The 26896-nt window shown below is 32.2% G+C and overlaps 1 protein-coding gene across 1 annotated transcript; it reads right to left on the bottom strand.

Annotated features, from left to right (window-relative positions):
* Nucleotides 1-417: 417 nt before the first annotated feature.
* On the bottom strand, nt 418-2842 carry LOC117934177 (9-cis-epoxycarotenoid dioxygenase NCED2, chloroplastic-like). Its single transcript, XM_034855809.1, has one exon. The coding sequence runs from the start codon at nt 2673-2675 to the stop codon at nt 837-839; it is 1839 nt and encodes a 612-aa protein (XP_034711700.1). The 5' UTR covers nt 2676-2842; the 3' UTR covers nt 418-836.
* Between the last annotated feature and the right edge of the window lie 24054 nt (nt 2843-26896).

The following is a 26896-nucleotide window of genomic DNA, read 5'->3' as shown; positions in this document are numbered from 1 at the left end:
TCAGGGAGGTACCCCGGCCCATGTTCATAAATAGGCATCGGATTCTCAAGGAATATGGGTCTCAACCGGAGTCCGAGTTCCTTACACCGTAGCATCATAAAGTTAGTTAACCACGATTAGCTCCTTAATCATGGTAGAGTTAGCTTCACATGTGTGACCCAGCGCGAGGACGAGGTCCATTATGGAAGACAAACACAGGGACTAACTACACATCTCTTCCTCGTCCCTTCGTCCCTTTTGCCTTCTCCTGCCGTTAGCCTTATTCACTGTCCCCTGCACCGAAAGATACGACTCTGTCGTTCTAGAAATCTTCAGCCCCCGTCCTTTTAACTTACCTTTTCCCTGGACCCCATGCCTCAAAGTTTGAATTGGATCTTAATTTATCATCTCAAGATATTTTACCCCACAAGGCAAATGGGCGGGAAAGATGATAAATCTGTTATTATTTACAAAGTAGACATGTCGTACGACAAATTTACATGGACAGACGAAGGGACAAATACAGAAATATAGCATCATATTTTCTTTTCCAACCATATATAAGAAACAAACAGTGAAAGAATATCAGAAACCAGCTGAGCTCTAATTCTAGCTACACCAAAAGCTACGAGCTGGTCCCTCAAAACTTTCTCGCAGAAGAAAACAAAAAATTAAGCAGAGTAAAAACACATGAAGCTAGTGGATAGTTACTGTAGAGAGTTTGGAGATTCCGGGGACGCATATGCGGACCATCCCTCTGGTACATCTCCTCCTCTTCCTCCTCCTTTACACTCTCGTCCTCTGCAATCTGACACCAAGCAGCTATGTATATGCATATATATGTAATCTATACATAATCAAGCTTGCTTCTCTAATTCCTTGGAGCTTATGAAGGTGCCGTGGAATCCATAGGGAACTCGTGAGGGAAGTTTCACAGAAGCTTCTAGCTGTAAATTCGTGGCGTTCACTATCTGCAGCTCTGATTTCCATGTCTTCTCGTCGTGCACAAAAGCCAGGATGTACCCATCATCTTCCCTGCCAGAGTTGGGGTCTCTTGGAAGGAACAGAGGCTCACCACCATACCTCTGCTCTCCGTATATGTACTTGCTGACTTGCCCAGTTGAGAGGTCAACCTTGGCGAAACCAGACACCTTGGGCCATGGCTCAGCCACAGCCAGATAGGCGAACTGGGTTTTTCTTCCCAGGCGGTTCCGGTTCACCATCCCGGCTTCCAAGTTCACTTGCTCCGATTCCGGAAGTATAGGGCGGCGTGTGGACTTTCCGGTCTTCAGATTAAGTCTGATTTCGGAGAGGACGCTCTTGAGGCCTTCGTCGCATTCGTTGAAAATGGAGTCGGGTGGAGTCATGCAGGAGCCAATCACCACGACTTCATCGGTCTCCGGCTCTTCCCAAGCGTTCCAGAGATGGAAGCAGAAGCAATCAGGGACCTCTATCCATCGCATACCAGAAGCGTCAGTAGCATTCTTGTCCAGCACCCCGAACCGCGATATCTTGTTCTTGTCGTACACCACAGGAGAGCCACCGCTGATCATCTCTTGCAGCTTGAACACAACCTGCTGATCTGGAACCACTACGAACCTCTCCGTAATTGCGAAGTCGTGCATCATGGTGGGCTCTGCCAGTGGAATCTCCACGTCTGGGGATTTGTCACCCTTTGGGGAGAAGCGGAAGTACTTGAGGTATGGCTTCTGGACCACATCATAGCTCAGAGCGAACATCTCTCCAGACACTGGATCAACTTTGGGGTGAGCGATCATTGTGGAACGGAGCTGACCCTCGAAGTCGTAGCGACCCACCGTCTCCAGGTCTCCGGAAGGGGTCACGCGGATTTGGTACGGCAAGTCGTCCTCCGACATGGCGAGGAGTCTACGGTTGAAATAGACGAGCCCAGCGTTGGCAACGCCGGTGCCGTGACTGTGGTCGACCAGACCGAAGAGTCCGCGAGCGTAGAAGAGGAGGAGGCGAGCGATGCCGGAGTGGCCGTGGAGCTCGCCGATGGCCTTGGGGAACACCGGCCGGCCGAAATCTCGCTCTTGGATCAGACGCTGCGTCTCGGTGAAGCGGCAGGCGTAGCTAGCATCGCCATCTTTGAATTGGACAGCGTGAACCATGCCGTCTCCGTCGAACAGATGGTGGCCGGCGACAGGCTTGTGGAGGGGATTGGCGCCGTTCCGAGTGTATACGCCTTGAATGCAGTCAGGGATTCGACCATCCACCGGGAGAGAGTGTTGGACGGGCTGCTCAGGTACCGGAGCAAAATTACCGGCGATTTGCACTCTGGGGTCTGCGGTCTTAGGAAGAGGGTGCTGGGTCTCGCGTGCTACCAACGCGGTCTCCACGGCATCCAAGGCCATGGCAGCAGCGCTTTGCAAAAAGTTCCATTGCTGTGAGACAGAGGAAGAAAAGTCATCCTTCTCTTTTGGGAGTGTGGTTTTAACAGTAGCAACGCCAGTGCTTGATGATGTGTGCTTTGGGAAATGGAGTACAGAAGGGGAGTGGAGAGAGCAGTTTATGTTGGGCCTTATGGTGGGCCTATGGAAAGAGAAAGAGCCCAAATCACGAGCTGAAGAGAAAGAGGAAGAAGAAGAAGAAGAAGAAGAAGAATAGCATAATTTGGGTTTGACGCATGCACTAATATTGGGTGTTGAAGCTGCTGCAGCTGCAGGAGAAGCCATGTTTCCCTATTGTATTAAAAGAGAGAGAGAGAGAGAGAGAAATGCTGTTATTGGGAATTGAGAGAAAAGAGAGAGTGTGTGTGTGTGTGTGAGAGAGAGAGAGAGAGGAGAGATGTTTTGTTTGGCTGTTGGGTAGTGTGATGGAATTAGAGCATTGGGCAGTGAGAAGGGAGTGGAGAGCGAGGAGGGTATATATAGAAGGGAGGGGAGGGCCACGTGTTAGATTTGTGGAATGGGGACTGGGTGGATTCACAATAAGTGATTGAGACGAGGTGGGGGTGAGCGGGTCATAGCCGCTTCAAACCTTGACACGACCCCCACAACCCATTCCCATGTCGACTAATATAATTTTTTATATTTTTTGTCATTTTTTGGAAAATAAAAAGGAAGGGGGAATGCGGTGGTAAGTAGCCCCTATTGGCCCATTACATGCAGAGAGAGATGGTGGTGGGGGTGGGGAGGTGGTATCGGTGGCAGTGCTGATTGGCCCTTTGAACACGTCTCATGCTGACACCGCGTTCCTCCCTCAATAGGACTGTGGGAGTTGCCCCCCATACACGTGGCTCGTATCTGGGGGCTGCCTTGATGCTTTTCGTTTGCCATGTCCCTTCGCTCTCCTCCCCTGGAAATCTAGGTCACATCGATTACCCCACACGCACTCTCTGTTCATTCCCATTCACTGACCTTTCGGCCTTTTAGCCTTTACCCTTACCTAACTACACTTTCCTCACCCTCACCCTCACGGGCCTCACCTCCGCTTCTGGGCCTTTTGCTTTTCCTCTCACTTACCCTCGAATGGAAGTAAACTGAAAATAACTAGCATCACTGGTACTGTAAGTGTTTGTGTTTTTACTTTTTATTAAAACTAATTTGTTTTTAAAATTTAAGTAGTTTATTTTTTTTTATTTTTTCCATGATTTAATATAAATTTTTTATTAAATAGAAAAAATATATTGATTTTTATTTTTATTTTTAAATAAATAAAATATTATAAAAATAAACAATTTAATATTTAACACTATTAAACATTAACGTTTTATTTAAAATTAAATAAAAAAAACAAACACTATCTTAATTTAGATTTCCATTCTTTTTCTATTCCCGATTCTAACATCGAAATGAATTATTTACTCGAGAATTAGCGTGATTACAGGCATTTTGATCTGTACATCAAAGCATATCTTTCATCCAAAGATTTTTCTCTTCACTATCATATAATAATTCACTTTTTCCACTTTCCCATCGTTGTGATAAATTATTGTAGGTAGAGATTCCTTAGCTTGTGGACTGAGAAAACTTGGGTTTGTTTAATAGAACAACGGGTTTGTAACTTCCAATGATAGGCAAGCAACCATATCTTGGCTTCGTATATTTTAATATTAATTCCATGTGTGAATCCGGTTACTGTCCTGAATGTCATGGATGACTCTAAGCCAGTTTAAAGGTGAAGTATTATAAGGTTTAATAGACTGATGGAGATTGTTTCCCTTTCTAATGACATTTTCAATAGGATTTCATCTGCCATCCACGTGTCTCCTCGTGACGACCCACTTATTGATTCGGATCTTACAATATGATCCACTTAGTTTAATTTTTCCAATTTTCAATTTGGGTTGGCCGAGCCATTACTTTATTCTTTCTTTTATGTTATATTTAATTAATAATTTGAATTTCCTTTTTGAGCTTTGATTACCTGCATTCAATTACCTCATCGGCAAAGTCGGTAGCTATTTGGGGTTTGCATCTTTTATCCGTGCAAGGCCATGGCCACCGCCAAGATTAATTATTATATTAATTAAACGAATTAATTACGGTTAAAAACTTATATGTAAATATTTGAAATGGTAAAAAACATCTATGTCAAGAGATAAATTATTTTTTGTCTTAATCCCTCAATCCATTTTTTGTCCTAATTGGATAAAAATATCCTTACTATTTTCTTGTAAAAATAATATTTTATTTAAAACTTATATGTAAATACTTGGTAAAAAACATATATGTCAAGAGATATATTATTTTTTGTCTTAATCCCCCAATCCATTTCTTGTCTTAATTGGACAAAAATATCCTTACTATTTTCATGTAAAAATAATATTTTATTTAAAACTTATATGTAAATACTTGAAACAGTAAAAAACATCTATGTCAAGAGATAAATTATTTTTTAAGAAAAAACATGAAAATTGTTAAACTCATAATTTTGGGATTATCTCATCTTTTTAAACCAAATATTTCAATTAATTATTACTGGGAATAATTAATTTATTTTACATTAACATAAAAAGAAATCTTATTAATAACTGTGGTTTTTAATAGTTTTAAGTTATATTACTTTTCATTTTTATTTATAATGTTTTATAAAAGATTGATTAACACATTGATTAAAAAAATTTAAGCTTTATTTGTTCTCGAAAAATTTGCAAGAAAATGTAAGTAAAAGAAAAAAAAGAAAAATTTTAGGTAGTATTTAGTTCTCAGAAAATTTTAGGGAAGATGTAAGGAAAATAAAATAAAGAAAAACAAGTAAAACAAAATAAAAAAAGAAAGGAAAAAAATTGTAAGTTAATAAATGATTTTTATATGCTATTTGAAATCTATTTTGTTTATTTTAACTCATAATAAATAATTTGAAAATGCACAAGTTTCTTAGTAATTTTAATTATATTAAAATTTATTTTTCATAAAACAATCAAATATAAGAAAATCATTTTCTTTAATTTCTTTTTTCTTAATACTTTTTGAGTACTAAACATAACCTTAATATAAGTATTGAAAGCAATGGAGATCAAAATTGGGTTGAGAATCTTCGGTCAAAAGCGAGGTTGAGTTAGACTTGGGTCGGCTTTCAACCTATAGAAGTTCCATTCAAGAGAATTTATACGATTATTCATCTAAATCTACTTCACCTTTAATTAATTCCCCTCATTTTAAAATTTTTATAAAGTATAATCCATAATTTATTTTCTAAGTATAAACTAGTTAATCCAAAACACAAATTTTGATCCAACTACTGGATTTTAGCATTTTCTTTCCCTCAATTGTTTGTATCTTTCTTGGTCATTGTGTTGAAGATTTCTACTTCTTTCTAACAAAATTTAAAATTCCTAAGAAGAATGAAAATCATGAAGAACCCAGGTGTGATGCTCTCACCAACATAATGTTATGTACCTTCCTATTATTAAGATTATGTTTGATTCCTAGAAAATATTAAAGAAAGAAAAAAATGCACAAGGAAAATGATTTTTTTCATGTTTGGTTGTCATATGAAAAATATAAAAGAAAATCAAACATAATTAAAATTAATTAAAATTTTATGTATTTTTAAATTATTTAATATTTATATTGATGAGTTAAAATAAATAAAATGAGTTTGAAATAACAAAAATAATAATTTATCAATTTTTAATATATTATTTATTTTCTTTCATTTTTTCTTTTCTTCTACTTTTCCTTTATATTTTCTTTCCCTTACATTTTCCCTCTAATTTTCTCGGAACCAAATAGAGCCTAAGAGTAACAAACAAGGGAAAAAGAGATTTAAGAAGTTTGGGATGCTTTAAATATGCAGATAAATCACGAACATGAAATGCCCTATTTTTTCTTATTTAACACTCATTGTAATTTTTTCCGAACTTTCAAAAATATTCTATCGATTTCCCTTTTTCTTCCCCTCGGCCAAACTTAGGCCAAACCAACTCAACTTATGCCCAATCGAAGTTCCGGTGTGAGCAAGGAAGTGAACGTGCTTGTGTTAGGCTTATGTTAGAAAAATGTCAATCCGAAGATGTTAATTGTTAGGATTAGTTTCCCTAAAGGTAAGGACAATCTCTTCCTAAATTCGAGCCCACATATAAATTATTTTTCTCTTACTTTTATTTTATTCTATTATTTTATTTAATTTAAAAATATGAAAAATGTAAAAGGCAATAATGAAAGAACTTTAAGCTTTGTCATTTTTAATTATATTATATTAATAACTTTTTTTTTTATTTAATTATTAAAATATTTGTAAATATTAAAACTTGAATTTTAAATTGTTACTTAAAATCAATTTAGTAACGGAATAATATATTTTGTGATTTTAAGGCATATTTAATTTTTTTATATTTCATAATTTAAAAAAAAAGTATTTTATTTATTAATAAACTTTTTGATAAGTTTGGATTTGGGTCGGGTGATCCTCATCCCAATCCTGTTCTGATTACTTATATTTATTTTATGAATGAGAATAAAGTGGGTTTTTTTTGGGTATCTGCACATTCACGCTTCATTTAATTTTTTTAATGGAACGATAATGTGAATTATTTTGATCAAAATAGGGTGGGATTGGGATACGGGCTACTTGTCTCGAACCTGTCCCATTGCCATTTCTAATCTATTCCTATCCAAGAAGACCAAAAAAAAAAAAAAAATTAACTATTGATTAAAATGTTTTGTTTTTTTTTTTTTTTTTTTTAATTTTCCTTCATCTTTATCATGATAAAACGATTTTCTTATTATTACTTTCCTTGAAACCAAACATACAATTAATATCACAATCATTAATATTATTTCTTTGAAAAATAATTTGAGAGATGACCATCGTGTTTCATGTGGATAGACCATGTAACAATTGACTATTAGTTTTTCATTTTAATCATGTACAATATCTGTTCGATTATATTAATCTAGAGTTTACTTTTATTATATGCTGGGTATTGCCACATGAGGTGCTGGCGTCACGCGCCATAAAGTTCACAAATAATGTATTCTATGTATTCCCAATGGGAAAACCTCCTCATATTTCCTCTCCATAATTGGTGAAGCTGCATGTGAAATCTACTCCTATAATGATTAATCAACCCACTTGCTCATGAAATGTCCGTATCAACTACGAAACCATGTAAACATCTGTGTGGCCACCAGGTGAATCCATGTTGCAGGCACAAATTAACTCTTCCTCCTAACCCATTATAAAACAATAGCTTTTATTAAAATAATAGTTTTGTTTTTCATATGTTTACATTACGGGAGTGTTTGGTAACTTTTAATGCTTATTACTTAAGTTGAATTTAAATTAAATTATATTTAAGATATTGATTTAAAACTTATTACTTAATTTTTATTTTAAGTAATATGGTTGTTTGATAAGATTAATTTAAAATTTATTCTAAATCATCAAATTGACATATTTATCCTCAGAAATTATAATTGATGTAAATAAAGTCCAGTAACAATGGAGGTTGTGAAATAGTAAAATATATCATGGAGGTAATTATGACAAATAGAAATAAAAAAATAAAATAAATATGTGAATTTTAGAATAAGTTAATTATTTTTACTTGTTACTTAAAGTTGTTTTTGACTTTAAATCATACAGTTAAGTTGTTTTATCAAACATACTTAATTTACTTAATAACTTAAATTAAGTTATTAAGTTACTTTAAATTATTAAGTTGGTTTACTAAACACCCACTAATTCTAATTCTTAATTCATAATTAAACAAGTAATCTTAAATAACATAACAAATCTAAATAAATAATAATTTCTAATATTTGTAAATTTTTTAAAATTCTTCTAATTTGACTTTAACTCAGATTAACTTTTTCAACAACTTCCTTTAAAACAAGTTTTAAAATTAATCATATCAAGTATTATTTTAAATTTCCCGAACATATTCTTCTTTAATGGCTTTGTAAAAATAACTACAACTTGATTTTTTAATCTACAAAATTTAAACTTGATTTTATCATTTTTTTATTAGTTCCCTAATATTTTGAAACTTCATTCTTATCTATTTTTTGTTGCTATAAAGTCATTATGATACCAAACGTATTATCACATTAAATCACTATAGGGTGTTTTTTTATTCATGCTTATTCTATGAAGCTATATTGCTTAACATATTACGGAAGTTGTTATGTATTTAACTTCCATAGTCAATAATATCATAACTTATTACTTCTTTAATGACCGTGAGATTGTTCCTATTCTAAGATAAGCAAAAAAAAGTATAAGGTAACTAACAATGCTCTTTCTAGTCTTTACATCACTTTCCTAGCCGCTATTTATGTAACCCACCATATTGAGGTTACTTGAGTAGGAGTAGAAAATTTTATGATAGTAAGTATTGCTTATATACTTTGAAATAAGTTTTGTTGCTTTCAAGTGTGACTTTTATGTTTTTTTTTTTTTTCCATAAATTGATTGACAACTCCCACTCCATAAATAATATTTGGTCTAAATTGAAGTTCAATAAATAATTACTACTTTACCTTTGAAATATGTGAGATTTACTAATTCTAGCTCCAATAACTTTTGTTTTTCATCTTTAATTACTTTACAATAGAGTGCAAATTATTGTCGATAATTCCATCTTGAATTGTTTTAAAATGTCTATGTTATACTTCTTTTATAAGATGAAGATATTATCATATGTTTGTTGGGTTTCAATTCCAAGAAAATAGAACATTAATTCCAAATATGTCATATCAAATTATTACATCAATTCTTACCTAAAATCTTCAAATATATGCTAATAGTTTCCTATAAAAATTAAATCATCCACAACGAGACAGACAACAATTATGTTAACATTAGAATTTGACCTAATGAAAACCATGATGCAATAAATAGATATCAATCTACATGTACCAAGCAAGTATAGCCTGTTTTCACTTATACAATGTCTTTTTGAGTTTATAAACTTGTTTCTTTTGCCCTTTCTTGATATATCCTAGTTGGTTATTCAATAATTTTTTATTTATTTTTATTTTTTTAACAAGTATACAATTAAGAAAGACTGACTTAATATCTATTTGATAAAATTTCCACACTTTTTGAGGTGTAAGAATAATTATCATATGAAAGATGTATAGTTTGGGAATTGGTGCAAAAACTTTAAAATAATCAATACTTGACTTTTGTTTGTAGTCTTTTTCCACATCTTACTTGGTTAACTTTAGCATCAAGTGTATACTTTGTCATATAAACTCATTTAATACCAATAGCTTTTTATTTTCTACTTGGTAAAGTGGTTTTCTCCTAGGTATTATTCTTCTTTATTGATTGAATTGAACATCTCTACTCACAATCAATTTCTTTGATTGTGGATTATATAGTTTGTAACACTTAGTTGCATCATTATAGCTACCAAAAATACAATTCTTGCTTTTAATTATTATCAAACTTGTTTCTACACTCTTTTGGCACAAAAGAGTTGTTGGAATATCTACAATTATCCATTCAAAGCCTTGAATCAATGGGGTGAATGCATTTACAATCCTAAGGATACTAAATCAAAGCAATGGAAACGTTAAAAACAAAACTTTAGATCTATGTGCTCTAAAAAATATTAACTATAATCTAGATGTTCTAGATAAGTTCTAATAATAATAATAATAAAAAAAAATGATGCGAATCTAGAAACCTTGTGATTTTTCATTTGATGGCTCTCGCTTGGATCTTAGCACTTGAGAATGGTGGAATTCTCTCTTGGAATGGTGGCTAGACCTCTCTTTCTTTAGAGGAACTTATGAATGAAGTGCCTAAACCTAAACCTCTAAGGATTATATAGACTTCCTTGTGGGCTTAAGAGACTTAAGTCCATCTTGAGTGTAAGTTACTTAATCCAACTCATTGGTTTCTAATTAATTCCTATTAGTCTTCAATTAATTAATTAACCAAATCTAAAAAGACCATTTATAAGCTCTTGTGTATCCTTGCGTATTTATTAAAGTGTCATTATGCATACATATGAATAAAGAACCCAAATATCCCTTAAATAATGTGTAATTAAGAAAGATAAGCTTGAGTGGGAACCATTGACAAGAAAATACTAGCTCTTTTAAAATCCAATTATGAAGTTGACTTAACATTTCACTATAAATAGCTAATTGTACCCTAATATCCTATGATATTGAATCGAGATATAAAAGCTCAAGCCTATGCCCTACTAATGACTACATTCAAGCTTCCCATGAACCAATGTTTGTATGATGTAGTGAATGCTATCAACCTCTTAAGATCATTTTTACCATCCTCGAGTCTTACACCCTTCTATTTTGTAATAAATTGACCACTCACTCTAGCTCACAAAGAGCATGTGTCAAATTTCATTAAAGGAATTATTATGGTCACATATTTTATGATCATATGTCCTTAGGATCACCTAAGGGGACATACTATCTTAAATCTATGAGATATCATGATATTTATCTTGAGAACACTTGTTACAACCTATTGTAATCACTAGTGACCTAATCCATAATGACCTATCATAGGAATATATGACTATCTTAGGGTCTCACTAGTTGATCAAAACCCTGAAGATACAAACACTAGCTCAATATTTTCTCAAGGTTGAGAACTTATACAATATAGTAGATTAGTGAAGTCATGACTACCTACTAATATCATAACTCACTATAGGTCTTGTTTAATGTGTAGTCATACATATTAGTGCATTCAACATAAGTTTTCTCTTGTTCTATGGGGGCTATTTTAAAAAATAATTGTACAAATTTGAAAAATAATTATTTTCATATTTTAATTATTTTTAATTATTTTCTCTTGTTCTATGGGGGCTATTTTAAAAAATAATTGTACAAATATGAAAAATAATTAAAAATGTAGCACTATAGATAAAATTCATTTTATAAAAAATATTTAGAAACATATAAAACTGGTTAAGAACATTATAAGTTTTCAAACAAACTTTTATTCAAGAAAATATCATAGAATTATATTTAAAAATTGTTTTTGACAATTATTTTTGCAAATATTCTACTATAAGCCTTTATAAATTTGTTAAAAATCTGACTTTTCTTTTAATAAATAAATTAATGTTTTTTTTTATAAAATCATCTATAAAGGTCAAAACATATTTATCGTGACTTAGAGAATTTACCTTACTATGGTCACATACATTGTATGAACCAATATTAAAGATTGTTTTAATTACGATTAACAAAATTTGATACGATTAGCTAATATGAATTGAATACAACATGCTTTCCGTGAATTTAAATTGAATATAATTGTGCTTAGGTCAAATTTATGTTAATTTGAATAACCTGTTTAATAAATAAGTTATTTTTGGATCACTTGTATAACATAAATTTGACCCAAATTAAATATTTAACCATATTTAACAATATGTGATTCATTTTAAATTTAATTTTGAATAAATAGGTCAATTAGTAGCAAACATGTTAGGATAGGAGAATAATTATATAGACTTATATATGACTTAATTGAATTTAATTATTAATAAGAAGACCTGATTATTAAATGGTTACGCGACGTGTGACTTGTTTGATAATTCAATTATATTTGAGTTTATGTTTTTAACCCTGTTATTATTCGTGTCATGTTTGGGTTGGCCTAAACTTTCACATAACATGAACACAATCCACTAACAAGAATTGTCACCTCTAGTTTTAACATTTCTTGATTTTTCAATTAGAAAATTATTCCTGTGTTGTTTCTTTCTCAATGAGACATTCTTAAGAGGTATATTGATAATCCTTATTTTTCAATACTAATAAGTTCTATTTTCCACTATTGCCTTCAAACTAAATAAAATTTTTGCTTGAAGAAATATAAGAAACATCATATTCTTTTTCATTCACTTTAACAATCATCTTTTTTATTTTTATTTTTATTTATTTTTATCAAATTCTATTACATATAATAATAATATGTTACTTTTCTGTTAATTATCCCATGCTCAATAAATTCCAAGAAAGATTTGAAACTAAAATATATCTATTATAGTAACATCAAGTTCATCCTTAAAAAGTATTTTAATATTCTCTTTGTTAATGATTGGAACTTTAGATTTATTTTTAAAATTAACTTCTCCTAATTGAGTCATCCAATTGTGAAAAGTGTTTTTCTTATGACACATGTGGTTACTACCTCTTGCATCAAGGTACTCACATTTTTATGTTCTACAATTGATGTTGTTACATTACAGTGTAAAACTAAATTCCAAATTTTAATCCATCTTAGGAATATTTGCCTACTCTACTAGTTCATTCTATAATTTTATTTGGCATTTAGTGTCATGCTTCTTACATTTGAAACATCATATCTATGACTTGTCTTTAGATTTGAGAGTGTTGCTCTTCCCTCTAGAAGAGTTTTTGTCATGATCTCCATTTCTATTAGTGGAATTATTGTGTCTTGCTTTACCTTGGTCATGACCATGACCTTTGCCAACTTGTTGTCTTCACGACTTGATTTTTTGTTTTGCAAAGCCTACTCCAAATTAATAGAGTTGATTCTTTAATTCAGTCATTGTTCATGTGAACACAACAAACTAATAAGCTCTTCAAATATGAGAGTGAACACATCATTTCATTCTTCAATCGTAGCAATAACATCTTTCAGTTTTGCTTTTAGAGATTGTAGGACTTTATTTACTTTTCTTTTATTATCAAGCTTCTCACCATTACATATGATTTACAATAGTTTGCAATTGATTAATCTAATCTAAGCTTGATTCAAAGTTATTTATGAGGAGAGACTTTAATTTTACCACTTAATTAATGTCAACAACTTCTTTTTCTTCACATGATCATCATTTTTCTATCATTTTTGTAGAATATCTCATTTCTTTGAGACTTTTTCATATTTGGATTCATGTATGGGTTGGAATCTTGCATAGAGTACTTTCTAATATCTCTTTCACAAATCTTTTTGCTGTTTTGATAGTGCTTTAAATTTTTTCGAGTCAACCACTTCTTTGTAATCATTAATTATTAGATCCCGTAAATCCAGAGATCTAAATAAGACCTACATCGATCCCAATGCACCAATTATTTAAATTCTTAGTTATGAATTTTGGAAATTATGGTTGAATCGAGTTATTATCTGTAACCATAATTTTATTAAAAAAATTGCAACTTTCTTGATATTCTACATATTTTTTAGTATTCCAGCATCGGTTTTCTTGCCTTACATCTTCTTTAATCTTCCAACTTGGATACCGCATGTTAGAACCCACAATTATGAGTATTAATAACAATTTTTACTAAAATAATATTTTATTTCATCCAATTCATCAATCAATATAATAACTAATAACAAACCTATATTTATAATAAATTAATCGTATTTGGACCATTACTCTAATTTATAATTGAAAGAGGACTCTAGATAACATTAAAAAACCTAAATAATTAACAATTCCTAATATTTAAACTACATGATTTTTGTAAACAAATCCTACCTGACCTTGAATAAAGAATGGGGATTCAACCACTTCTATGTATCATAACACAAAACCAAGATCTCTCAGTTGATAAAATGAATCCTCTAATCATTTAATGTAGTTATAAAATTTTGCGGCACTTAATATGGGAAGATCTCAATTAATTAAAGATGAGCCGTTTCACATGGTTAGTAGTCTATGTAGTTTCTTTAATCATGGTGCTAAGTGCTAACATGGCTGAATCTCGATGAAATTAAATTTGGGAGTCGTTCTCTTTGTTTGCAGTTGCCACATGATATGCACAAAGATTGAGATTCATTGGAAAGAATTCATAAATTAATGGGCAATAATTAAGTTGATAATTGTATATTAAGAACCAAGCAGACTAGATGCATTTGTTGAAATTATTGAACCTTAGCACTTTCGTTTTTTCCGTTAGCTAGAAAATTAAAATCAATATGAGCACTTCTAAACATTTATATGTATCTTTGACCTTATTAAAACGGGAAAAACCAATGGAAGAACATTATTTGATCCAATGATCGTAGACGATGTCTTTTTCTCTTTTTAATATTCTTATGGACCGAGACTTAGAGGGTGTTTAGTTTTTTTTTAAACTTTTTGTTGAAAGTAATTTGCTTTCAAACTTTAAAGTGTTTGTTTTTCTAATTTTTTTTTATTACTTATAACAAATTTTTGATTGAATAGAAAAAACGAAAATATTTGACTTTTTTCAAATAGAAAAAGTAACATATTGGTTTTTATTTTTTTATTTTTTAATATTCAATAAAAAAAAAATTACAAAAACAAACAACTTAATATTTAACATCATTAAACACTATTTAGTTTTAAGTGGTTTGAATAGTTGAAAGAATGATAAACTATTGATTGGTTCATCAAGCCTTCAACCCAAAAGAAAGGAGAGAACAGGTGATTTTCTCTCCACCCAAAGGCATAAGGGCTTGGACTACCACCGACAAAGCAAACACCATTTTTATACAAAGCTAGTATTTTTAGAAAACATAATATTAGATCTTATGAATATTAGATAACATGTGAGGAAGGGTGTTAAAAAATATGATATACAAAATAAGCTCAAATATTACAAATTTAAACTATAAAAGAATTGATTGTTCGAAAATAATTTAGAAGTTGATAGATAGTAAAATAATTTTACAGAAAATCTTGGTGCACAAACCCTAATTCCATTAATTGCCATCTATACAGGGAGGGATATTCAAAAGATCCCATGATCATGTTGCATGTTAGAGAGAGGAAATGAGCATGGCAGGAATTAATAAATGATCCCAAGCATAGAAAGAGATTATGTGAAGGGGAAAAAAAAAGGAAATTTGTGGTGATTCGTGATGGAAGCTGCAAATTGCTGCAGCCACACGTGGGGGGATCCACCATATTATATTATATGAGATTTTCAAGTGTTCGATCGCCTGCTATTTTTCATGCGTACATCCACATGGCGGCACATGCTTAACCCTTGCTTTATGTTGTCATCACAAGATTATTGATATCCAAATCAATACGATAAATTGCAATCAATATATGTACTTCCGAATTTCCTTTCAATAATAATCTTCTTTTTTGCTATTGATTATATATGATTTAGAAGGTAGGCTAAGGCTAATAATGTCCAAAACATTTGATATTCTTCTATATTTTCCTTTCAAAGTTGCAAATGTTGTCCATTTCAGGATGATCACGCCCGTAAGAAACAATGAGTAGATTGATTTTCCAATTTGACAAGACCAAAATGTCTGCAAGTTGCATGCTTAGAGAGAGAGATGATGGAATTTGAATGTGACCATTGATGATGGAAGCATGTGGTATTGTTATAGCAGGGACAATAATTGAGACGTTGATGCCTTGACCAACGGACTTCACCAGAAAAAACTACCAACTGCCGAGACCCAACGGTTACTTAGCGTGCATTGAATTAAGGTAGCATTTGCAATAAATGGTACTGTTTCCAATGCCAACATGGAAGGCTACATGCTTCACATTAGGAGAATGGAGCCTCATTTCTTTGCCCATCACCATCTACATGCATGCACAGTTGCATGCACAGTTGCACATGCATTTGAATTTTTCTCAAGAAAGAGATGCATTGAATATATAACTCATATTAATTATTAATATTATGCTACTTTGATGAATTTATTAATTAATTAAACCATGTTTAGTTGGGCTTACTCATGGAAAATTGTAATCATAGAGAGAGAGAGAGAGACTGAATATTGAAGACATGGCGTCCCTCTCTGTGGCCCATTTTGAAAGGATTGGATTGGGATGCACATGGAAGCATAAATAATGGGAGAGCAAACGTGAGGTGGTTGGATATCTCAACTACATTGGGGCCCTATCCCATATTCTTGAATCACGGCGGCACAAATTACCAAAATCAACAAGCCACCTTGCCCTTGCTTCTTCCTTTTCAAGTTTAAACAATCATAAGACATGTACTCACCTCACTACATATTATTGTTTCCGTTTAATGTTGTAGGTCAAATTCATCAATTCACAACGTACCAAAGCTCTTGTTAGGACAAATATTTATCTATCTACACTTTTTATCCATTATTTAACAACTCAATATGCATAGAAATGAGCTAATTTTATTAAATGAGCTAATTTTAATTAACTTTAACTTATTACTAATTATAATTGGTAAATAATATAAAATAATAAAAACCCATCTAAAATAAAAATTATTTCCTAATCATTATCCCATATTCTTCCCAATATAATCATGGATTTTCTCATCTACAATAATTTTCCCATAAGAAGTCTCTACAACTTCATAAACCCAATTTTCCCAAAACTACAACCTAAGAAACCCCATACCACAAAAATACCTCCTTCAGAATCAAATTGTTGTTTTATAAGGTACAATATCAAATTATATTTCATTTCATATTAATTTTCAAATGCTTATTCAATTATGTTGTATCTTTCATTTGGCTAGAAACTAAAAAGTAAATAAATAATTTTATAATTCCCATTATACTAAGTACCATTCATAGCTAGAAGTTATAAAGAAAATTAAGTAAAATTATTTCTCATAGCCATATATTATATAGAAAATTATTTAATGATTTCTCATAAACAAATGTCATGAAAATAAATTAGTAAAATATTATATGTTTTTTCTTCTATCATTCTGGTTTTCCACTCACTATCTTGTTTATGCATTATGTATGTTGAACATTTGGTTCGCATCATTTATATTATACATGACTTGGATGTATTAGAAGTTATTGAAAACCCTGGATTTCTCCATTCTCTTACCCTATATTGTATAAGTGCAAGCAAAACTACCCTAGGCCTCTAGATCCTATGTAACAAAAGCAAAAATCAAAATTTTAACATTTTAGGATCAAGAGAAAAGTCATTAGAGAACTTTACCTTTGATTTGGATGTTCTCAAATCAATTCCACTCAATAAAAATGAAGAATAATGAATTTAGAAGTCTCGTACACCCAAGATTTTTTTCCCGATGACTCGAACCATGATCTTGATACTTCAAAGTGTGAGCATTGGAAGGAAGAATATCTTGACTCTCACTTTCTCTTTCTTGCTCTAGAGGTAGAAGACAAAGTGATTCTCAAGGTTATAAAAACCCTAGCCCCTAAGGAGTTATTTATAGGATTCCCCTACCAAGCTTAAGTGACTTGAACCTATCAAGGCTTGGGTCACTTAATTTAGCTCAAAATGGGTCATAATTGATAAATTAACCATACGAGTCCATCTAATTAATCAATTAGCCCAATCTAGAGAACTTGTTCATCATCCCCTGTGCAATCTTATGTAATAACCAAAATGCCCTTGTGCACAAGAATGAATTAAGAGCCAATCCGACATTTATAAATTGAGCCATCATAGTATATGAACTCAGAGTAGGGACCATTGTGACCTATAGTAACGAGACGAAGCTTGGGCCTATGACCTACTATTCACTGCATGTAGACTCCCCATGAATTGGTGTTTGTAATTTAACAAGGTAGTGCTATCACCTATCAAGATTACCTCTTTAATCCTTGAGTTACAAATCCCACTTATTATGTGATCCATTGACATACTTTAGCTCTAAATAGCATATATCAAATTTCCACTAAAGGATATGTTATTACCATAGTCTTTTAAATCACATGTCCTTTGGAACACCTAAGGTGACATACTGTCTCAATCCATGAGATATCATGATACCTTTATTGAGAATACTTATTGCCACTAGCCTCCATTAAAAGTGACCCAATCCATAGGATTATATGATCACTTTAGGGGTCTCACTCATAGGTTAAAGCCTCATATTGACTTTGGCACAAGCTCGATATTCTCTCAAGATTGAGAGTCCATGTAGTATATCTTAGTGAATCATGACAATTGATAGCCTTGCGTCATGATTCACCATAGGTCCTATCTAATGCGCATCACATGTACTAGAACACTCACCATAAGAAAACCATCCCGACAACCAAAACAAGCCATCTCCCCAATTAGGAGGTAGTGCACTATTGTCTTAGATGGATAACCCAAATCCATGGATTGATTGTGGACAACTCATCACTCTACAAGGAACCTATAACTTAAATCTTTTGTGTTACTCCTAATGCACCCAAGTCATGTATAGTGTAAGTGATGTGGGACGTGCATGCTTAAATAACTAATTAATACAAATGAGATATTTAAGAAACCAAGAAAAATAAATAAATAAATTTATAAATGAATCTCAATCTATTACATCATGTTATGCTTTGCAAGACTCAATCCCAACAAGAGTTGCATAGAAGATCCAAGTCATGGGTTACTTGCAAATTGATAACTTGTTTACAACAGGTTCATTAACTTAGACAATCCATTTGAAGCTATATTGCAATACCTTCTAATTAAAGGAATGACTTATCTTGTTCATTGGGATGAGTTTTCCATGGTGAATGCACTAGTGTGTATAGTTACATATTGGATATGATCTATAGTGATCTATGACATTGGTTATTAGGTAAACATGACTTCACCGAGCTATTATGCTACATAAGCTCTCAATCTTGAGAGAATATTGAGTTATTTTGAGGTTTTAAGTGGTTTTGACCTAAAGATGAGACCCTGATGTGATCATATATTCCCTATGGATTGGGTTACTATTAATTAAGGTATATGACTATTGGTATTTTCAAGATAAGCACCATGATATTTCATGAGTTTGAGATAGTGTGTCCATTTGGGTGATCTTAAGAACATGTGATCATGTAATCTATGATTGAAATAATTCTTGTAATGGAATTTGACACTTACTCTTGGTGAGTTAGAGTGTATCACTTGATCACAAAATAAGAGGATATGAGATTCATTGGTGATAAAGATAAACTTGAGAGGTTGATAACATCTACCTCATTAGATTACAAATGCTAGTTCATAAGGAGCATGCATACAGTCATTAGTAGGTCATGGACTTGAGCTTTATATCTTAATTTAATATCATAGGATATTGAAGTGAAGTTTATTCTCTATAGTGGGGTGTTGAGTCAACTTTAGAATTAGATTCTAAGGGCACTAATATTTTCTAATAGGTCTTAGTAGTCTTCACTCAAGCCCACATTCCTTGGTGCCACATTATTCAAGGGATATTTGGGTTTTTTGTTTAGATACATGTAAATACGAAATGTAGCACAAAAGCTTATGAATGATTTTTTGTTTTTGGATTAATCTAGTAATTAATTAAAGCCTAATAAGACTAATTAATTAGGACCTAATGGGTTAAATTAAGTGACCCAAGCTTAAAATGGGTTTAAGTTACTTAAGTTTACAAGAAAGTTTATAGAAATTCCCTTAGGGGTTTAGGGTTACATAAACTATTTGAGAAAATAAGGCTAATCTTAATTAGGAAAACAACTAAGAGGGGATGTGGGGGTTGAGGGGGTTGAATTGTGTTTTAATTTTTTTTTTCAAACACAATAAATTCTAGCAAAAGAAGCACAAATAAAAGGAGATAACATTAGAGAAAACATAGATTTTATAGTGGTTTGACACCCCTTGCCTACGTCCACTCTCCTCAACCTCCTAATCGAGTGAGGGTTCCACTATTCTTGAGGCTTCAACCAAGCTTCCAACATTTTTACACTTGGATTTCGTCTCCAATGAGTTCTTACACAATCTCTTCAAGTCTTTACTCACTTGAAGCTTCTAACTCTCACAAAAACACTCTAAGTATGAATTGAAACCTCATAACCTAGCTCAAAAAAGGGTCAAATACAACTCAAATGCCAGGAAGAATGACAAGGGTGAACTAAAGAATATGTAAGTGAGGATTTAATGCACCAAGGAAAGAATGAGAGCTTTTAGGTGAATAACAAATAGTTAAACAGTTGAATGCATGTGTTCTCTTACTCATAAATGAAGTGTAACTCTCAATTTATTGGTTTTTAGTCTTAGGAGCTAAAATGCCAAAAAGTAGCCTTGATCGGTTGAGTTGGGGGTTGACTGGTTGACTAGTCATTGGGCAATAAATGCATGACAGGTGACCATTGAGCCTTTATTGGGCTTTGATTAGACCTCGACTGGGAGAACTTACCCATTGATCGGGAATGTAAGGCTACTAGAAGAGAAAGAAGATTTTTGCATATCTCAATTGACCCTTGACCAGGAAATCATAACCGGTTGATTGGTACCCTAACCGATTGAACTAGTTGACCAATTTTTTTGATCGGTTCACCTATTTGACTTGAAAACCTATCTTTTTTTATTCCTTTCAATTCTAACACTTAGGCAAGGTCTTTAGGTCAATGAATATGTCAAATTTGAAATGATTTACCTAAGGTTCATATGTTAAAACTCGGGTTTTAATAGAAATTTAACTTTAATGCATAAACTGAGTTTTTAAAGATGCATGAAAAGATACAAAAATCCTAAGTGCACCCATGCATTCATCTTAAAAATGTTTCCAAGGATTAAAAAGTCTTCTATATGTCTCGATCTTGCATCCATTGGGTTCTTTGATGAATTTCTCGAATATCTTTTTGAATTTTAGAACTAAAACTTGAAATTCTTTATAATTCAAACCAATTAGCAATTTAACCATGATTTGTTATCATCAAAACACAATTAGGAGAACCCTTGGGCTAATACTATTCATTCCATCTTCTAGAAGGAGGAAATCCTAGCCTTCATTGTCATAGAGAGTAAATTCTATTATTCTTTAGTGCTAAGGTCTAAGTGAGAGTTACTGGGTGAAAGATTGTGAGCTTTCGTGATTCTCTATATTGATCAGATTAGATCTTGGAACATTATAGCAAAGGTAATGCTTTCAGTACCTAGATCTACTATTTTATGGTTAAATTGCTTTTGTTGCATAGATATTATATTTAGAGGAGATAGATGCATGTATCTCATTGATCTATGGCATGGAATAGAGTTTTATAGGAATTCCAACAACTAGTATCAAAGCTTTAGGTTAAGGAAAAAAAAATGTTAGATCCTTTATAGGGTGAGCTCACATTTGTTTAGCAGGCTCATTTGTTTATCCAATGGCCATATAGATAAATGTATGGTTTTCATTATTTCTTGAATGAAACTTTCATTAATTTTTTTTTTCTCTAGATTGGGTGTAAACTCTGTAGGGAGTATAGGTTTTACCTTTGGTTGTGAATTTATATTTTTCATAGATGGGTTGTAAGCTTTAAAAACTCTGATTTTTATGAGCATAAGATTTTTTCTTCCTATGAAAAAATTGGATTTTTATCCATCTATGATGATCAATGAGAAGAGGTAAAAAATCTAAAGCATTCAAGGATTTTTGTTGAAAAAAACAACCCTAAAGAAGTGATTTTTCAATGGAAAAGTAGCTCAAAAAGGTGGAGGTAAGTCACTTATGTAGGGACTACCTGGAGTACTCTATTCTTGTATTCAACCAATTAGGGTGCATGCTATTTTTTCTAGGTCTCTAGATCTTAGCAAGGGAAGTATATGTACATATATAAAAACTTTGGATCTAGAAGATAAGTATGTTACCTTAGATCTGGATGTTCTTAGATAAAATCTTGTCAATGAAGAGAAGGATCAAAATCATGATAGTTGTTGTAGATCTCACAAACTCATCGATCTTTTGTAGTGATGGCTCTTTCCTTGGATCTTAACACTAGAGGGGTGGAATCCTCTATGAGGTTGGTGGTTGAAGCTCTCTCTCTCTCTCTCTAAGGTAAATAGGAAGTAAGACTAAAGCCCTAACCCTAAAGAAGGGTATATATAAGCTTCCAACGGGCTTAAGGGACTTGAGCCCAGTTTGGGCTTGGGTCACTTAAACTAGCTTAATTGGGTTCTAGTTGACTAATTGATCCATTTGGGCTTTAATTAATCAATTAGTTAATTTTAGAGAGACCATTCAAAAACTCCTATGCAATCTTGCGTATTTATCAAAATGCCTTATATACACATAATTGAATAGAAACCTCAAACAACCCTCATAATTTGTGCCATTTAGAAATATGAGCTTAATTTGGGACCATTGGAACCCATAAGTGAACATTAAATTCCTCATAATCGAATTTTGAAGTTGGCTCAACATTCTATTACAAAGAGTCAATTGTACTCTAATATCCTATGTATATTACAATGTGATATAAGAGTTCAGGTCATGACCTACTACTATCTATTGTATGTAGGTTGCCCATGGACTAGTGTTAGTAATCTAAAAAGGTGAATGCTATCAATCTTTGCATATTACCTCTACAATTTTTGAGTCTTAGTATAAGGAATCTTGCATCACTTCGTTCCTTCTTAAGATTAGGTTCAGTGTATGATTTCTACCTAAGGCATCTAGATCTTATGCAACATAAGCAAAAGATAAAATTTTTAACACAAAGAATCTATATTAATGCATTAAAGAACATTACCAAATATTTGGACAATCCCTAATCAAATTCGTGTAGTGAAAAACTAAATCAAAATTGTCGGAAGCCTTATAAACCCACAATTTTCTACCATGATGACTCTACCTTGATCCTTGGCACTCAAATGGCGGGGGTTTTGAAAGCGCAGAGGCTAAAGCTCTCTCTCTCTCTCTCTCTCTCTCTCTCTCTTATTCTTTTTATCTCGCTCATTTAGGTGGTGGAAGACAACAATCAACTAAAACCCTAACCCTTAATGAGGTATTTATAAGGTTTCCCACTTGGGCTTAAGTGACCTAAGTCCACCATGGGCATGAGTCACTTAATCTAATTCGAAAATTTTCTAATTGATAAATTAACCCTAAAGGGCTATCTAATTAATTAATTAGACCAATCCAAAGATGTTGTTCATTATTCTATGTGCAACCTTATGAAATCACCAAAATGCCCTTATGCATACAATTGAATCTAGAGCTTATCCAATCCTCATAAACCGTGCCATCGATGTATATGAGCTCGAGCGGGGACCATTGGGACCCATAGAATAGTACTGGCTCCTTCATAATACAATTCTGAAGTTAATTCAACATCCCACTATAGAGAATTAACTATACTTTAGTACCTATGTGAATAACAAAGAGACACTAAATGCTCAGGTCTATGTCTTGCTATTCATTGTGTACAATCTTCCTATGAACTAGTGTTTGATGCCTAATAAGGTAGAAGCTATCAAACTCTCAAGACTAACTCTACTATCCTTGAGTTGCAGATCCTTCAATTGTGTGATCAACTAAAATATCTTAGCTCTTCGAGAGCTTATATCAATTTCACTTAAGGAACTATTATGACCATAGTTTACATGAATACACCTCCTTAAGATCACCCAAGAGGACACTCTATCTCAATCCTTAAAAATTGGAAAACTTATTTAAATTGGAATGTGCATGGTTAGGAAATTTTAATTTTAGAAGAGGTAAGTTGGAAAAAGGTTTAAAAGCTCTATTTCCTTTTTAAAATTAATTCTTAGAGGTTTTATTTTTTATTTTTTTTATAAAATCTTCTCATATCTTTGAGATATTTAAGAATAATTTTTTTTTTTCTCTTAAGGAAGAGATTTTATTTTTTTAAATCTTTATAAAACAATATTTTTCCTTTTTGCACAAGATTCCAATTTAAAGAAAATGAGTTAATTTTGGAAAATTTATTATTGATAATTTATAACTAAGAAGGTTACCAAAGTAAGAGTTAAAACCCAAAGAAAAGTATTTTTGTATTCTTAATAAATTTTCATGAGAAGATTTTTTTAAGATTATTTATTTAAACTAGTCATTGCTAATAAGAACGATTTTCCTTTTGGAACTATCCACTTAGTTTTGGGCTAGGTGATTCTCCAAGCTTTCTACTCCCGAGAGAAGGAGAACTACACTTATGATGGTCCTCTAGGCTCTCCCCCTTTGAGAGAATGAGGAAATCATTTTATTTGGATGCAAATAATTCTAGGATAAGGAATAAGAGAACAATTCTTTTAGCATAGGAGCCCGAGTTTAAAAGATAAATAATGAATTTGAAAAATCTCATGATATAGAATTTATGAACGAAGGGTTGTCAAAATATTTTTGGAAGTTTTAGTAATTTAGTGGAGATATAAAATATTTTGAAAATACTTTTCAAAATGGAGTGTTTAATTGCTTTTAAGGAACTAAACATTTTAGGAAGTTTTTCATAGATAATATTTTATCCATTAAGAAAATTACTAAAAGTTTTTTTTTTTTTGGTAAATTTAATGGAATAAATTATAATGAAAATCGGATTCCATGTCTAAGAATATTTATTAAATGGAATAAGGAATGTAAATTTATGAGGAATTTTGAATATGAGAAATCAAACTCCTCTAAGGGGATAAGTTGTTCTCAAGGTTTCAAAATTTCATAAATTGGAAGTTTCCTTATTACACTAGAGTTTCCAATTTGGAAAATAAATATATTTTGAAAATTTTCATTAGAAATTATTTATTATTAAAGGTTATTACCAAAAAGCCTTAGTAATTTGATGGAAATAAATTAGTTTGAAAAATATTTCCTAGATAAAATATTTATTAATTGGATTTGTCTAAAGAAGGAGAATTTATTCTCCTATAACACTAGGTTTCCAATTAGGAGGTAAATATTTAATGAAATTTTCAAAGAAAATAATTTATTCATCAAGATAATTACTAATGTATTAATGCTTTTAAATTTTTCAAAAGATTGTGGAAGAGGGCTATAGGCAAACCAATAACCTCCAAGATTGAGTCTATCTTAATTTTGGGTGCATCACTATCCTAAAGATGGGGTGACCCAAAGAATCAAGGGATATGAACTATCCTTTACGGATGAGACTATATATGTTTGTAGTGGGAGTGGCCAATCCTAAAAATGACACTTTTCACTTGGTAACATTGATGTCAAGGATCCTGGTTACATACTTAACTTAGACATGAAGTGGAAGAATCACCTAAAGTGGTCCCACTTGCTTGGGCTAAAGGTTAAACAAAAGGTATGTTGCTCAATGCCTTAGGATAACTTTTAAAGTTTAAGGTAGGTTGATCAATTAGAGAGAGTCTCAACCCTAGTTATAAGATTCATGACCTACCTAAAGTAGGCTTGATTCTTATGATACTAGGATACCTTGCAAAAGGGGATGTAGGTTAAGAACACTATGTTTTTGCTAAATTAATTACCAACTTGCCTTGAATGCTTAATTTGTCTTTTTAATGTATGAAATCATTTTATTTGTTACAATTATCATGTTGTTAACCTAATCATCTCTCATTTTTTTTTTTTAATTGAACCTAGTTATGGATTAATATATAATATGGATATAGTATTAATTGCATAGAAGATAATTTAGGTAGTTTGTTATTTCCTTTGAACAAACCTAGCAGAAAATAAGAGAAGCATATCAAAGATGACATAAGATTGATTAGAAGACTGTCTCATACTTGGGTCTTTGGATAATGTGTTACAAAAGAAACACATGTCAATTTCCATAGTCTATGATATTCTCTTTAAAACTGCAAGGATAATTGGGTGATAAGGGCAAATCTATTAGACAAGTTGTCCTTAGGACTATTATGAACACCAAAATTCATGTGATCTTAGAGGCTTTACCAGATTTCTTTGGAAAGGGTAGGAGGATTCTCAATGATTGGAAGGGCGTTCATATGGAAGTCAGAGGTTTTTCAGGCTCTTATATTAAGAATAAGAAGAACAACAATACCAAAAAAGGAAAGTTCAAGAAAGAAAATAAGAGAATAAGCTCAAGGGCAAGTGATTCTGATGTGATCTTTTAAGGTCATTGGAAAAAGGAATGCTCGATATACCTAAGAAAAAAGAAAGTACACATTTGAACACATAATGATGTGAAGTATGGCTTTTTATATGTACTCCATTATCATTTTGCTAAGTAATGAGAATAGTCAAATCTCAGGATTAAATTGAGCACTAATTAAACATTTGGTATCCAAACCTAGATCATATTAATCTAAATAGGATCTAAAGACTAGTCAAGTTCGCACTCTTTGATTCCAGAAGATCTTCTAGTTTGTGAATCCTGTATAGGTGGTAAAATGAATAAGATGACTAAAGCCAAGATATGTTAGAGTTAGTACATACTGACATGTATGAACCTTTTTGTGTTTATGCATGGAAAATGTGGGTATTTCATCATTTTATTGATAAATACTCTAGGTTTGGATATGTACATAAGAAATTTGATGCCTTGGATACATTCGTTGAATTTAAGGCGGGATCATATAACCTTTGGGTAAACATATCAGTTACTTCGATTAGATTGAGGTGGTTTGATTAGTATGCTTGATTCTTTCAATAGGAGCATGGGATTATTTCCAATTATGTGCACTAGGGGCTTCTACTCAAGCATATACTCAAGTATCTTAGGGGAATAAGGGATTATGTGCTTGTGCTCCAAAGTGTTGAGATAGTTTAGATGGTGACATGATGGTTGACAAGATACCTTCTATGGAAGACTTAGTGGATTCTTTTACCAAGATATTGATAGAGAGAGTCTTTGTTCATCATAGGGATAACATATGTTTCAGATGAGTATCTATCATGCTTTATAGGCATAA

This window comes from Vitis riparia, chromosome 16, assembly GCF_004353265.1.
Source record: "Vitis riparia cultivar Riparia Gloire de Montpellier isolate 1030 chromosome 16, EGFV_Vit.rip_1.0, whole genome shotgun sequence".
NCBI lineage: Eukaryota > Viridiplantae > Streptophyta > Magnoliopsida > Vitales > Vitaceae > Vitis > Vitis riparia.
The sequence above is the reverse complement of the archived record's forward strand: the minus strand, read 5'-3'. Positions and strand labels throughout refer to the sequence as shown.